Below are 15,557 nucleotides of genomic sequence, written 5' to 3'. Positions count from 1 at the left end.
ACAGAAATGGGGGAAGGAGAGGGAGCTATAAGTGGCAAGGTGAAGGCAAGGCACAGAGGAAACAGGGTAGGTGTGTAACAAGCAACATGAATGGGAGGAGCAATACAGTGTTTTTGTTGCTCAGACTTGAGATCAAACCTGACCTAACTTTTTCATGCCTTACTGTATGACCTGATTTGGTCTGTGCTGTTCAAGAGACTTCTGTACTGATTATTCAGTAGCTTCCAGAGTTTGGTGGTAGTGTAGAAGCTGAAATGATGCCTGATTTTCCTCAAACTTCACATCTGAAGAAACTTCCACAACATGGAATTTCAGAAAACAAGTACTACACAATTTAGTATGCTGTTTTTTGCCCACTAACTTATTTTTGCAAATGCATACAACAGAGAACTACATTCCTTTATTAAGCCAGTTATATGCACACAATGAAACAGAGAAATAAAGGAATGTCTTAAAAATTCTAGTACTTGAAATGTATTATAAAAACATGCTTATTTTTCTTAAACGGACTACTTAAATGGAAATAAAAACACTACAATAGCATGTGCTTCCAGCTGAGATTTTATAGGAAACAAGTAAGGCAATTCAAAATTACAGCTCCCCCAACAAACATAATTCAGATACATTGAACGTGTTTAGTACCATCATATACAGTAGCTGACAGCAGTTATGTGAAATGTCCTGAATTATTGAGTCTTTTGGAAACAATTTTGTATTATTTGACTCTTATGCAAGTAAACACCTAGCCATAATGTTACATTAACTTTAGTATTTTGAATAAACAAATCTTTGAAAATATAACTTACCAAACTAGCTGTTAGAGAAGGAGCTGACTGCCCAAGAGCTTGACTGCGCATTCGGACAAGATTGGAAGCTTCTCCAGCCTGCCATGACTGTTGTGTAACAGCATTTGGTAGCAAGTACCTACCTGCCAAGAGTTTGGGGGGGAAAAGTTGTCAAGACACAACTTCCTGTACAGTTAACAGTCTGCAATATCAGTCCATGCAACAAGATGCACAATTAAGCTTAGAAAAAGCGATTCTGTGAACTATAACTTTACAAATTTGATACTGACAGCAGGCTATAACATAAGCTCTCTTTATAAAATTGTATCATTCAGTTAGCCTTAGACTCATATACTTCAAGTAATAATTTCTACTGTGGAAGCTGCATGCAAAATCCACCACTTAATACATGTGATAGTTTGCCAACCACATATACTTATGCATCGCATGGCTATCTTATGTACCTATATGAAGGACCAACTTATCCCACCCTAAGAATCAAGAGACTCTTGAATAGGAGTGTTTCCTTTATTTATTGACTCCAGTTTTTCCTAATGCCTTCTTATGTAAAATACATTACCTGTGCTATAAATTAACTTTTTTGTTCATTTGGGTATTCTCCCTTCCTCATTTCCTTCCTTCTCTCATAATTCTAACCTTTTTAAATTGAGGACCTTTGGAGCAAAGATTTGTTTTATTTTGTTGTGATATATCTGGTACTACAGAAGCAAACATAGGATGGCTGCTTAACAGTAAAAGTCTACAATTTCACTTATTACTTTGTGTATACACAGATAGCTAGGATGTGGCATAAGGATAAACTCGAAAGACCTGGCACTGTCTAGATAAGCCTTGTTCAGATGTCACAACTACCAACCCATGTTGGCTTGGCTGATTACCATGTGTGCTTTGCAAATCAAACATTACCTTACATTTACCTTAACTCTTACCTAGTCAGAGTGATGTTCCCACAGTCAGCTTCACCCTCTGTGGGAATGTCACTCTGACTTTCCCACTCTCTACCCCAGCCAAAACCAGGTGTTCTCTGGAAACTGATATTGTGAGGGTGGCTGTCCCTTTAAATCTCAATTGAGCTCTATTTCTCTTTAACTTCATGTTCCTTTAAGAAGTGGAGAATATATTTTTACTCTGCCATTGGAGATACAGGACAAAGGACAAAAGTTGCCCACTCCTAAGGGGAACAAAGGGAGAGAATGACAGCAGAAAAGGATTTTGCCAGGAATGAGCTACTGTTTGTAAAAACAGGAACTAGCATCCTAAGAAATATGTTATTACTACATGCCTTCAAATGTTTCTAGTTCCAGCCAGAATAATGAGAAATATATAAGATCTGAAGTTTGTTTGCACACCAGTATATGCAGAATTCATACATTTATCTCCATCAGTCTCAATAAGAATAAAGAAAAAAAGGACAACAGTTTAGTTTTGAATCACTGTTATGAAACACTTCATTTTTGTTATCTATTTTCTTGTGGTTATATCAAGAAACTTTATTTAAATCCTGTTTGAAAGGAATAGCAGTAGGCATTTTTAAAAAGCTGTTTGATTCATGCATCATTTGCTGCTTACAACTTAAGGAAATTAGCATCTGTCAAGTGCATTTCTCAGTTGCATATGGTTAAAACTAATGGACACTGCTACTTTTTCTGCCAGATTTAAAATAGAGATGAACATTTTCCCCTTATTTGTCTGTTAAAGTTGGTATAATTCAATCAAAGCTAGAATTACAGCTGACCTCATTATGTTGGCCTTGGCTATTGCAGGAAAAAACATTTGTGCAAAAAGCCATTAACAAAATTCAGTACTTCCCTTCTTCACAAAACAATAAAATCATCTAGCACACATTACAGAGGTGCTAAAATATTCACAGCAGTTTGGACTAATTGCCCAGTTAACATTTACAATTAGCGTTATTTTAATTCTTTGCTTTTTAAAACTTGACTACTAGATTTTCAATATGATCTGTAATAAACGAAGCAATGGGATTCAGCCCAACCCTTAAGCCATAATTAATGTCTATAAAAGTCAATCAATTAAAGCATTTCAGAAATGGCTTAGAAAGAGAATGGTCTAAAGGCAGGGTATTCTGTATCACACCTCACTGCATCTGAGAAATGCACCAAACAGGTACAGAAAAAACAAACTGCATTTGTCTCTTGTCATATCAGTACTTCAGATTCTCAGAAAACACAACCAAAAATCTACCCATATTTTTGAACACTTAATCCATCTGTAGTTCTAAATAAATGGAACAATGTGTTGTTGTAAATTGACTTACATTGTCCCCTCTCCTGTATTATAGCACATTCACTGAAACTATGCATAGCAAACTATCCCAAGTTACAAAAACAGACATACTTTCACTAAACTGATTGAAATGGAAATAGGTCCTCAGATCCAACAGCACAACACTGTGGAAGAGTTCTGCTGAAGTTTAAGGATGCTCTAACTGAGCACAAACCGGACAGCCAGATGTCTCTGTAAAGACCCAAAGCTGATCCACAGGGTGCTAGAATCCACAGGACAGGACATTCACCAATGTCCTACGCATGCACTGATGAAAACGTGTAACTTTATTGTTCTCAGGTTAATTGACAAGCAGGGTGATTTTCAATGGGTATTTCAGCTGGCAAGAGAAGGGTTTAACTTCCACACATGTTGCTGCATTCCCTACTCAATCTTTCTGCCACCCCATATGATAAACTTAAAGAAAAATATTTTTCCTTGGAAAGTTTTTCTAAGCTTAATTGTCATGCAGATTGGAAATTCCAAGGGAATAAACCTTAGAACAAAAGGGTTAATCCCAAATCTCCCACATATCCTCATACTTGTCAATTTGTCTATGTGTAGGTGTTGGGGTTTGAAGGAGGACAAGTAAAAAAAAACTCCATCATGTCCAGTGCATGGAAAGAGAGGGCACCAGCCTTCCCTATATGCTGCCTGCTCTTGCTGTCTCTTCCATACTCATCACTTCCTGATATATCCCTCTCCTTGCTGAGACCCACCTGCCCAAATCTGCCTATTCCTCCTTTCTAAACTTTCTCCTTGCCCCCCTTTCCTCTACCTCCTCTGCTATTCCAGTTTTCCTACCACCACCCAGCAATTTGACTCCACCTGTAAAATTGTTCTCTACTTATTATAATTTGCATATGATCCATGATTATTAATTATAGGCTGAACCTGTAATTTACCCTGTAAGACTGCCCTTAGCACACATGACAATTTTTAAAAATTCTATTTTGTTGGAAATGTTGCCATTTTGTATGTGTGTACACAGGCAATGGGGGAGAGAAAAGGATGAGAAAAGAAAACTACTACCCACTCTCTTTATTGTATTTTTTTCCACACTACTGCAAACTAATTGTAATAAAAAAGAAACTACTGTTTTGTGATGGGGCTGCAAATTAATCAAATAATTTACTTTATCTGAGGTGATCTGGATGTGAAAGTACCTGGGTAGCTTTGTCATCTATTAAATCTATCTAAATCTTGGAAACTATTTCTAAGAATGTGTGAGTATCAGCATATGCAAATTTATGCAGATTAGATTCCAATAAGCCTGGGGACTGAATCTTTTCAGTACCTAGTAACAGTCTTGTTCTATACCACTCACAATTATATAATGATCCATTATATTCTCCTAGTAGCTTTTTCCCCGCTAAAAGTTTTCTACTGACCAAAAGACCTTCTAACCCAGTCTTCAATACAGCTAGCTTTTTCCTTTTCCTCTTCCAGATCTATAGTAAAGATACAAAATATCTTAAGTCCTCAACACTAAATTCTCAGGCAGGTAAAACAGGTCTACATGTGTGAAGGGCTACCTTTCAACACCACTAAGTAGCAGGATGAGGAATGAATTCTAAAAAGGCACTTGACAGATACGATTTGGTGCAGAAAGGTGAAGTGATGGGTAGAGAAAATTCTACTCTCCTGCTGGTATTTCCTTGATATTATTTTCCCCAAGATTCAAAGAGCAGCATGCATGAGCACTAAGCACTTCATACACAAAACATGTTCTGATTTTTCATTATACCCAGTTACAGCCCTCCCTGCTAATCTGAATGGCACCTCAGACAGTGCACTTCAGGCACTTTTTATGGGCATGAGGGGTGGCAATTCTCATTTTTATTGTTTTTAGCAATGTTCAGTTTTGTGCACTGCTCTGGAAGTAATCCCTGACTATATTAAGGAATTATGGGGTCACTAGTTCAGTTAGACATTCTTCCATTATTTCTGAAACTGCTACACAGCATAGTGTACTAATAAGATTAAGTTTTGCTCTTTTTTATTTATAGATTACTTGAATTCCACTTCAGGATCCTACAACATCTGAATATAATGAATTAAAAATTATAGTGGAAATTTTTAGTCTTACCACTGTGTAGGAATACTGTATAACAAGTAACAGATTTTTTTAATCTGTTCACTTTGAGCCTGGATAGACAAAATGCCCTTTGTTTACAATGCATTTAGAGAACCATTATTTTCTGTCATGAATTCCCCTCTCAGCACAGCCAACTAAGCCTGTACAGCAAGCTCAATTCTGACAATTTAAGCTCAGGCCCAAGTGATTGTACAAAGCCCTTTGAAGTTACTTCAACTCATGAAGCTCATTCATTGCAGCAAAGGAGCTTTGTGGTTAACTTCTTTTGCTCCTCTGTGACAGGAAAAAATGTATAGCTGTATTTTCTGTATTTCATATTTTTTTAAATTCATTTTAGCAATGAATAATTCATTTTATCTACTTTAATTCATTTTAGCAATGAATAATAATCTGAATATATAAATGACTTAATTTGCTTAATTTCAATATGGAATTTGCCATAAAAATAGGTGATATTATCTCACAGAGTAATAGCAAGATAGCCGGCCCCTCTTTAAGTTTAAAAACTGCCATCTGTATTCTAACATACTTAAGTTTAGAATGCATAGACTACTTTATGCAGTGATACGACTGACAGGCTGCTCTCCTGAGATCAATACTAGCTTCAAGGTAGACAAGTAGCCAAACGTATGTGTGATTGGCAGACTGAATACAGGGAATTTGACTCTAGAATTTCTTCTTCACCAACAATAGACCCATCAGCAAAATGGACAACTGTATCTACTGTTACAATTGATGGAAAGCAAGTTAAGGCAGAGCAAAAATGGATCAAATTATCTGTGTGCAATAATGACAGTTCTCATTTAAAAAAAATTCATAACTGAATGGGAAGCAAAACCTTCACTCTAAAGGAGGGATGGGCAATTTATGACCTTCCACATGTTTTGGTTTACAATTCCTGTCATCCCTACCTTTGGCAATGCCCACTAGGGCTGATGGAAGTTCTAAGTCAAAACACCTGGAAGACCCTAGTTGTTCATCCCTGCTCTAGAGCAACCCGATAATGCAAAAAAGATATCACATAAAATCACAGTATGCACACTATTTTATAGTGTAACTATATAGTTACAATATCTGCTGGACATTTGGGCAGCTCACATTAATGCATGCATGCAATTAATGAAATGCATTAATATATTCTAATATAAAAGGGAGAGGAAACAATACAGATGACTCCCAAATTTCCAAACATCTGACACCACAACCTTCCTTCCATCATTTTTGTAAAGGAAACTTAAGGGAATAAGACACAATTACGCATTTAGTAATGCATCACAGCAGCAGAACAGATCAGGAGAATGTTTAGAATGTTCAAGAGAGATCATGGGGAAAAACAAGATAGTGGCCTGGTTCACACATAACACTGATCTATGGTTTATTTAACTCATATTTTATTTATCTCATGGTTAACCATATTTTTGTTGTCCTAACAAGGGTTTGCCTGGCATGCAGTTTGTTTTCTCAGTCCCTGGATCAGCACTGTAGTACTGACACAGCTTCACCCACATCAGTTGCCTGCTTATCATTGATATCTTCTACACAGATGGTCAGGGATGGTCTTCTATACAGATAAGTCAGCTGCTCCCAGACCACCTGTAGCTTGCTAAAGAATGGATAAACTCTCTTATCTCTAAATAAAGCATTGGAAGCCTCACTTTCAGAGAAATTTAACATCTTCTCACCATAGCAGCATTGCAAAGGAAAAACTGAAATACTTCAATAAACATTTTGAAGTCTTGTTTCTACATTTAAATTTATTTATTTATTTATAAAATTTTTATGCCACCCCCATCGCAGAAAGCCTCGGGGCTGCTTACAAAGCAGGATAAAACAAACATAGAATAAATAATAAAAGACTCATCTTGTAATAATGCCTTCTCTATTATCTTGCAGAGTCCTGCTTCCAGCATACACACACTCCGACCCTCTCTAAATGGTTACCCACCCAAATTGCCAAGTTCCCAATTAAGGCACTCTGAATGACCCATGGGTGGGCTCTGCGATATGATGGTGTGGTTTTACAATCAGGTATGTAAGAGCATTATAGCAACATAACAGCACTGTTGGACAAGTTCAAAGTAGCCAACCAAATACCTATGGATAGCCCACAAGCAGGAATCAGTATGGTTTAAAGGATATATCCACTGATGTTTCCACATGCTTATTTTTCTTACCAGTTAGAGCTCCTCCAAGGCTTCCTCTTCTAAACGGTCTTCCATCTTCACTGAGCTGTCTTTTAAATTTCAGTGACTTTCCAGGACCAGAAGAAACTTCAGGGTTACTGGATTTCCGAAATGGCATAGGAGGTGGGGACAATATGCTATCAAGCTGTTAAAAAAAATGCTGAAATTAAAATGTATTCTCTGTCGAAAACATTATGAAAGCAATAGATATATTTAAGCTATCTGAATAAGAGAGATGGAATTATACAAAAGTTGAAGTTGAAGGGAGTTTGAAAGAGGAATTATCATTCTACATATCCCAATTTTGCCTTTGGAAAAGATGAGATAAAGGTGTAAATAAATAATTGTGTGCTGTTTCAAAATGCTACAAAGACTGTTTAACAAGAGATGACAAAATAAATGCATGTACAATGCAAAGATATTCCAATGTTTAGACACTTTCTTTTAAAAATATTATCCATCACTTTTTGTTTGCGCTACCTCTACTGCAAATCATAATGCTAACACAATAGGTAATGCTATTTCATTTCCTAATAAAATACATTTCCAGCATCTACAAATAGTACATTTGGTATCTCAAAATGAAAAAAGACTAACTGTATTTGAAACCCACTTCTAGACATCCAACTGTTAGCTGTATATGCAAGGGAAGTCCACAACTTCGAGGATCATGCCAAAGACTCATTGACCCTTTGCTGTGATCCCCCTCTGCACATAGAACTTGGAATTTCAGAGTGCAAGAAACAAGAAAGAACAAAGGAGGGGATTTTTTGAAAATGAATGTGCTTTGACACATGGAAAAATCAAATGAAGAGTGCACCCAGTGGAAATAAAGCCACAGCAGATGTCTCTTCCCGTTTCTTTTCCTGTTAGGACGGCTGTGTAGGATGAGGTCGTGGCCTATAGGTGGCCCATAGGACAGAGAAGATATTTCACATACAATGACATTTATTACACAGAAGAAAGTATATCAAAGCAGACTTATGAAGAAGCACACACCTGCCAAACTGAGGCACAGTAAAATTACCCATAGACGAGTAGCAGATACCTTAGAGCTGTGATTCTTGAGTTTGCCTTCTGAAAAAAGGGGTTTGTGAATGGCCATGCCGATGTCAGCTGAATTGTCCATAGGCAAGCCTCCACATGGCAACCAGTTGTATAAGTGCCCAAACTGTACCATCACAATTTCAAAAATGCTCACTCTAAGGTCATACCTTAGAGCATTCCATTTTCATTAAGTCTCTAGAATGAGACAAATGTACAAATGTAATGTAATACAAATGTAACTGGACTTTCAGTATGGAGTAATTTCCAGCCAGAACCCTCCTGGTTTGTTTTATATATCACCAGCTGGGCTACAGGTCCCTTTTGTTTGTTTAACATTTCTCACCCCTAAGGCTGAATTCATCTGTATATCAGTTATCTTTCAGGCCTCAGTCCTACGTACACATATTCTAAGGAAGACCCAATAGACTTAGTTGGGCTTACTTCTAAGTAAACATGCATAGTCTTAATGAAGGAAATAGCAATTCTCTAAAAAGGTAAAGGTTTCCCCATGACATTAAAGTTGAGTCATGTGTGACTCTAGGGGGCGGTGCTCGTCTCCATTTCCTAGCTGAGGGAGCCAGCATTTGTCCACAGACAGTTTCCGTGGTCATGTGACCAGCATGACTAAACACCGAAGTGCACGGAACGCTGTTACCTTCCCACCAAAATGGTACCTTTTTATCTACTTGCATTTGTATGCTTTCGAACTCTCTACTAACAAGGAAAAGTATGGTCAGTAGAAACTGATTTTTCTATAACTTACTATCAGTTTGTAGAATAGGCAAGTTGCTTACCTGTAACCATCATTCTTCAAGTGGTCATCTGTTCATTCACAAATATGGGCTCACGAGATAGCAGAAGGCCTAGGTCAGAAGAAACTTCTACATTTCAAAGTGAGTGGGGCCACCAGTCCCCTCTATAAAGGAAGGGGAGGCCCACACAGTCCCTCAGTGCCTTGGAGACCACACCATCCTCAGGCAGTTGAACGGAGAGAGACATAAGCGTGGTGGCACACCAGCTGACGACAGCCAGTGGGGCAGAGGGCAGGTTGTGTAAATGCACAGACAGCCACTTGAAGAATGATGATTGCAGATAAGCAATCTGCCTTTCTTTGTCGTTGTCCCTGTGCACCACACATGTGGGTGACTGGCAAGCTTAACTCTCATAGGATGGAGGGGCTGTCACTGCTGTAGGATTGATGAGAGGACAGCCCAACCATGCGAAGGATCGCCTTCCATGGTGCTGCCCAGAGGTCAAGGGCGTGGACCATGTGGCAGCTCTGGATTTGCCGTGTACCTAGGTGCTGGTGTGGGGAGGGCAGTCAAGGTAGCCCAGGAGTTTGTGGACCGTGTGCTCAGGTGTGCAGTGATGTTGAGACCTGCCATCTTGCAGACTAGGCAGATGGTATAGGGGACTCACTTGGAGTCTCTCTGAGGTGATAGGGGGCTCTCCTTTTCTCCGGCCATCACAACATACAAAGGGTGGTGTGAGCAGTGAAGTTGATCTGTGAGTGATGCAAGGGCCCTGCGGGCATTGGGCAAGAATCATGCCGCCTCTATGGGTTGAAAGCTGGGGTGACAATGTCCTGGTGGACACAAACCTGTATAATCATTGAGATGCTCATGAGTCCGTGTGAAGGTTGGCTGGTTGGACAAAGTTTTGCAGCCCTCAGAGGAACCTACAAACCTGAGGGTGTGAGAAGGTGGGTGACCCTGGGATTGGAGGATGGAGATGCGAGATCACTGCTAGTTGTACTTTTGGGAAAGAGAGAGAGACTCGACTAAAGCGGGTCTTCAGGTGGTTTGGCATGTGTTCTGTAGGGGCCTTCTGGCCTGATGAAGGCTCTGAAGGCTTGCCATGTAGCACGCAGATGGAGGGTTAAAGGGTGGTCTGCATGACAGAGATGGCAGGTGTTCAGGACCAGCAGGGACCACCTGAGGGTCCTCCAGGCAGTCAGGCTTGAGGTTCTGATGTCGGGATGGAACATGCAGCCTCTGTTGTGCAAGAGGAGGCTAAAGTGCAGTAGTAGGTAGGGGAAGCAACTATTGCAGGGGTGGGGACAGGAGAGGGAACCAAGCTTGCCTGGGATGCAATGGGGTTATAAGGCCACAGATTGTCCAGTCTCTCTGGACTTGGTGATTCCCTAGGTGATCTGGGAAGCGATAGCAAAGAGACCTATCCTGGGCTTGCCTGCCTGTTCAAGGATACCTGGAGGACTGTGCTGTTGAGCTTGTGCTTGTGTAGTGCTGAAGGAGTGCAGCTCAAGGTGTCAGGCAGGGTGGTGAGTTGGCCTGCCATATGGAGGCTGTGATGTTGATCTCCCTGTCTGTGCCCCACTCCAAAGTGGTGGATGCCCAAGGGCTGAGCTGCGCTAATTATGTGTTGCCTAACTTGTACAGGCAGAGCATCATTATGGTGTTGGATGTTGCAATCTGACCCTAGTAACCTCACAGGGTCTCTGAGAAGGAGGTGGGGACAGTTTTCATAGCTAGCATCTCAAAGAGGTGGATGTGCAGCCATGCTTCATATGGACCACAGGCCTTGTGTGCATAGGCTTCCACAGAGGGCACCCCATCCCATGTTTGAGACGTCTGTTGTAAGAGCCGCAAACAGCTTAGAAGAGGTGAAGTAAGCACCCTGATGGACCACCAGTGGCGGAAGTGACTGATGGATGAGGGGCAGGGGGATTACAAGCAGGTGATCAATGAAGGAACCTGAGGTCTGCCAGAGGGAGTAGTAGATGTGCACAGCATACAGGAGGTCAGTCCTTGATGACCAGTGAGAAGCCAGCCAACTAGGTATGGGGAGACTTGAACTTCCCGCAATCAGAGGTGTATGTGGACCACTGCCATGCCCTTGGAGAGAGATGTAGAGCAGCAGGAGTAGAAAGACTGCTGTGCAGGTCTTTACATTTTGGCAGAAGCCATTTTTGTTGCTCTTGATATTCTTGGCAAGTCTCAGCTCATCATCAGCCGTAGCCTTCTGCAACTAGCCTCCTCCTCCCGGTATACTCTTTTGTCTACTTGCCCAAATACCCATTTCCTGTGTAGGTTCCTCTTACATCTAATCCCTCTTACTACCTCTTTTTGCATCCACGGTGGTGCTCTCCTTTGCCCTCCCCACCTTGCTAACTAGCAGTACGGTCAAGGCTTGTGCCTTCAAGACCTCCCTTCTAGCACCATCCACCCCTTCTGAACTCCCTTGCATTCCAGCACCCTCTCCCAGAAGACTTTCCCCAGTCTGACCTTCAATTGACCAGAACTGGCCCTCATGAGGTCCCAGATTCTAGTATGCAACCTGCCATTCATCCTCATTCCCCTGATCTCAGAGCAAAGAATGGAGAGATCACTTGTATCGAGAACCCCCCTAACCTGTACCTCATCTACCAGATCTTCCCTGTTGGTCAAAAGCACAGCAGAGGCCCCTTAGTCCAGAGTTAGAGGACTGCATTTGCAGGCAAGGGAGCCAGTTGCCAGCAGAGAAGGCAGGTGGTGGGCTCACACAGCAGCACTTCTTGTGCACCCATGAAGTCTCAGCCCTATGGGGCCTTGGAGGTGTCAGCCATCTCCCTGACCCCCTTCAGCTGTCAGATGGTCTCCAACCATGCGGTTCAGTAGCAGAGGGCCGGCAGGCCATCACAGTGACAGAAATAGTCCAGAAGAGGAGAATGACATGAAGAGAGATTGTGGGTGTGTATTAGTATATGAGAGAAGAAAAAGAAAGGAAGAAAGCACAATGATCGCACAATTACAACCTAGGTAGGAAAGGAGTCAAAAAGGAACTGAGGGACTGGGCAAGACCCCTCCCCTAATAGCCAACTCCAGAGGGGACAGGTGGCCCTGCCCACTCTGTGACACTGAACTGTAGAAGTTTCTTCTGACCTAGGCCTTCCGTTGTCACTTGAGCCCATATATGTGATGCACAGAGACCATGACAAAGAACAATAATTTTAGAATGTGTTGACTAATTATGACTATTTAGTGATGAAACACTTTTAACAATGCTGCATTATTTGCTCTATCTCTGACAATGAAAACAAATACTGCTATTCAATTTAAGTCCTGGATATTGACTGAGAAAGGTAGATCAGGAGTGAGCAATATCCATTCATATGACACAATAAAATACCCTGAAAACAATCCAGAATGTTTTGTTTAATTGTTAACTCATGCTGCTGCCATACTACAATCAGGCACTCCTTGGTTTGGCATGGTCTGTTTCTCCCTCAGTCCTCCCTTAACTCATATTTCAGTGGCCTTTGTGGTACAACTTTGCAAGCTGGCAACACCTACATGCCTGATTTCGGTTGTCAGTTATGATTGTTCATTCAGCAGGAACAGTGGAATTCTGAAAGCCAAACAATGATAGTCCACAAAATTCATGAGGGGGAGAAATTATAAAAACTGCAGATAAAACATATGCATCCCACATCCATAGTATGAAAACGTGGACAGGGAGGACGCAATTGTACCATTTTAACTTCTTTTAACTTTGGGGGGGATTTGCATACATTCACAATAACAAATATGGGTAGCAAATGTGATTTCCAAAATTCTGTTCCTACAGAGTGCACAGCATTCACAAATGCAAACTGAAATCAGGCACACAGGTGTTTTCAGCCTGAAATACAGCTAGCAAGATCACAAGGCAGCAAGCAGAACAGCTGGCTTGTCTTGCCAAGCAATTCTGGAGCACTCTGGCACAAGCCAATGTGCCAATTTATATGTCACAACAAGCCACTCTGTAAACAAGCCACTATCATGGATTGTCTGGTAGCTTGTACAGGGTTAAGTACCATGCTGAAGCCACTGTTCTGGATTTATTCATTGCTTTTGTATGCCTCCTATCAAAGTTCCCAGAGCAGTTTACATGAAATAACAATATAACAGTGTATCAATTTAAAATACATAGTTATGCAGCAAATAAACACAACAATATATAACAGTAAAATAGAATCAATAAAAGTAAAATCCATCCGCAGGGTTTACATGTCACACCTAGCCACTCTGAAACAAACAAGGTTGACAACCTGTCCTCGGTTGTGTCATGGGAACCAGATCAATGCTGTGTGATTATAAGGCTGATTTAAGCACATGAACACATGTGGCTAATCATTTGAAAAAGGTGGAAGTGTATTAGAAATACCAGCTATATATTCAAGTGTTGCCATGATTTTCCTTTTAATTTTTCAGTTGAAGCATTAATATGCATGATCAGAAGACTTTTTAAACTATTATATTTACACCTTCTATGCCAATGTATGTGGGCTGACCATGGTAACGTAAAAATACTTCACACATTAGCTGTAAATGGTCTTGGACTAAGCTCTAGTACCAAGAACGAATGGGGTAACTGAAAAATTTGTGCTTCAAGTTAAGTCACAAACACTGCAGAAGAAAATAGGAGGAAAAAGAAAAATGTGTATCTTCAATTTATCATGTTGGGAATAAAGAGAGAGGTCAGGATCTCATCTTGATCATTCCAGAGTGCAGGACAAGGAATAAGAAGCTCAAAACCAGATTCTGACTAGGTATCAAGAAAAATTTCCTGACTGTTAGTGCAGTATGACAATGAAACCAATAACCTAGGGAGGTTGTGGGTTCTCCTACTTTAGTAGTATTCAAAATGTAACAGCCATCTGAGAAGGATGGTTTAACTTATAGTCCTGCACTGATCAGGTGGTTGGCTCCTTCCAACTCTGCTAATCTATGATTCTATTGAAATAATCTTTTTCTATAGTAGGTATTGTCTGGTAATTCCAACCTGGGGACACCAGCAATCAAACAGTGACCATAGTTTTGCTGTAAGTTTCTTTCTTCCTCCCATGAAGTTGCCAAGTTTTTTCCACAAAATCCATATAAATTCCAGTTTTAGCATGCCTTTTTGTCTCCTTCAGCGAGGTTTCTAATTGACAGCCTGGGATTGTGAGAAGCAAGTCATAGGAAGATTTTCAGGGAAGGGGGTGTGTCCCAGAGCAAAGCATCAACTCAAAACAAGGATTTTCAAACTTGGGATCAAGACCCAGTATTGGGTTGCAGGTCCCTCCAAACTGAGTCAAATACAGATCTGTGGGGGAGGGGGTGCCAAAAATTGTGTTTTCAGGATTTTTACTATCTTCCTCCCACCCTCAGGAACAGAATTGGGGAAAAAAGTTTTGTGACTGTTCCTACCTTCCTGCTTTTTAGCTGTAGAACTTAGTGGCATGCTTCCAAGAGCCTTATGGAGTATAGGGTACAATGGCAAAGTTTCATACCCTGACTCTTTCTGATTTTATTTGTAAGATATATTTAGAGGGTATTCAGAGAGTCAGGCATAAAAATAATTGTTGAATTGTGGGGGTTCTTGGTGAAAGGATTTCTGCCAATGTTTTAGGTTGGCCTGCAGTATAATGGCAATGACATTAAAATCCTTACAGTGGAAGTGATTAGTGGGAATCCTGTCTGTACTGTGGGGGTCAGAATGTTGCAATCCATGTAGTCAGGGTATTTTTATTCCACAAGAGAATAATATATTGTTTTCTGGTCAGAGGAAGCAAGGCTGATGCTTAGGCAGGGGTTGCGTGTGAATCTGGGGAACTTGTACCTTTGGGCCATCCTTCAACAGAAAGTGTCTCTGAACAAGGCAACAACCACCTGCATACTCAACCCCTACTCTCCATGGCTTATCACCAAACACAAGGAGAAGCTATATAGCTGGGTCCAGGAAGCGATAAATGCCTCTGATAGGGGGACAGCTGTCTATCCCTTTGAAGAAGTGGTCAACAGACCTCTCTTGAAGATGACAAATGTGGACCCAGAAGTTGCCGTCAAATATAGAGCAGTGTCCAATACCCCTATCTTACACAAAGTGCTCAAGTGGTTGGTGGCCAGACAACTCCAGGCAGTCTTGAAGGAAACTGTCCATCTGGATCCATTTCAGTCTGGCTTCTGGCCTGGTTTTGAAACAGCAATTGCCTGTAGGATAAGCTTTACCAGAAGAAACACAGGGGAGTACATCTGTTAGTTCCCCTGGGCCTCTCAGCAGCTTTCAATATCATCAAACACTGTATCCTTCTGGATAGGCTGGCTGAGTTAGGAGTCAGAGGCACTGCTTTGCAGTAGTTCTGCTCCTCCTTGGCTAGCCAATTCCAGAAGGTGG

General features: G+C 40.9%; 1 protein-coding gene across 3 annotated transcripts in view; it reads right to left on the bottom strand.

Moving 5' to 3' along the window:
• The window catches only part of MAST4 (microtubule associated serine/threonine kinase family member 4), a 268,657-nt gene that overhangs the window by 222,970 nt on the left and 30,130 nt on the right, over positions 1-15,557 (bottom strand). For all 3 annotated transcript variants that reach the window (XM_044446093.1, XM_044446094.1, XM_044446095.1), the window contains exons 2-3: positions 7,365-7,518; positions 807-928 (exon numbers count right to left, since the gene is read on the bottom strand). In XM_044446093.1, coding sequence (XP_044302028.1) covers positions 807-928; positions 7,365-7,491 — 249 coding nt within the window. In that variant the 5' untranslated portion in view covers positions 7,492-7,518. The remainder of the gene's footprint in view (positions 1-806; positions 929-7,364; positions 7,519-15,557) is intronic.

The sequence above is a fragment of the Varanus komodoensis genome, unplaced genomic scaffold (assembly GCF_004798865.1).
Source record: "Varanus komodoensis strain SLA01 unplaced genomic scaffold, ASM479886v1 scaffold5, whole genome shotgun sequence".
NCBI classification, from domain to species: domain Eukaryota; kingdom Metazoa; phylum Chordata; class Lepidosauria; order Squamata; family Varanidae; genus Varanus; species Varanus komodoensis.
The sequence above is the reverse complement of the archived record's forward strand: the minus strand, read 5'-3'. Positions and strand labels throughout refer to the sequence as shown.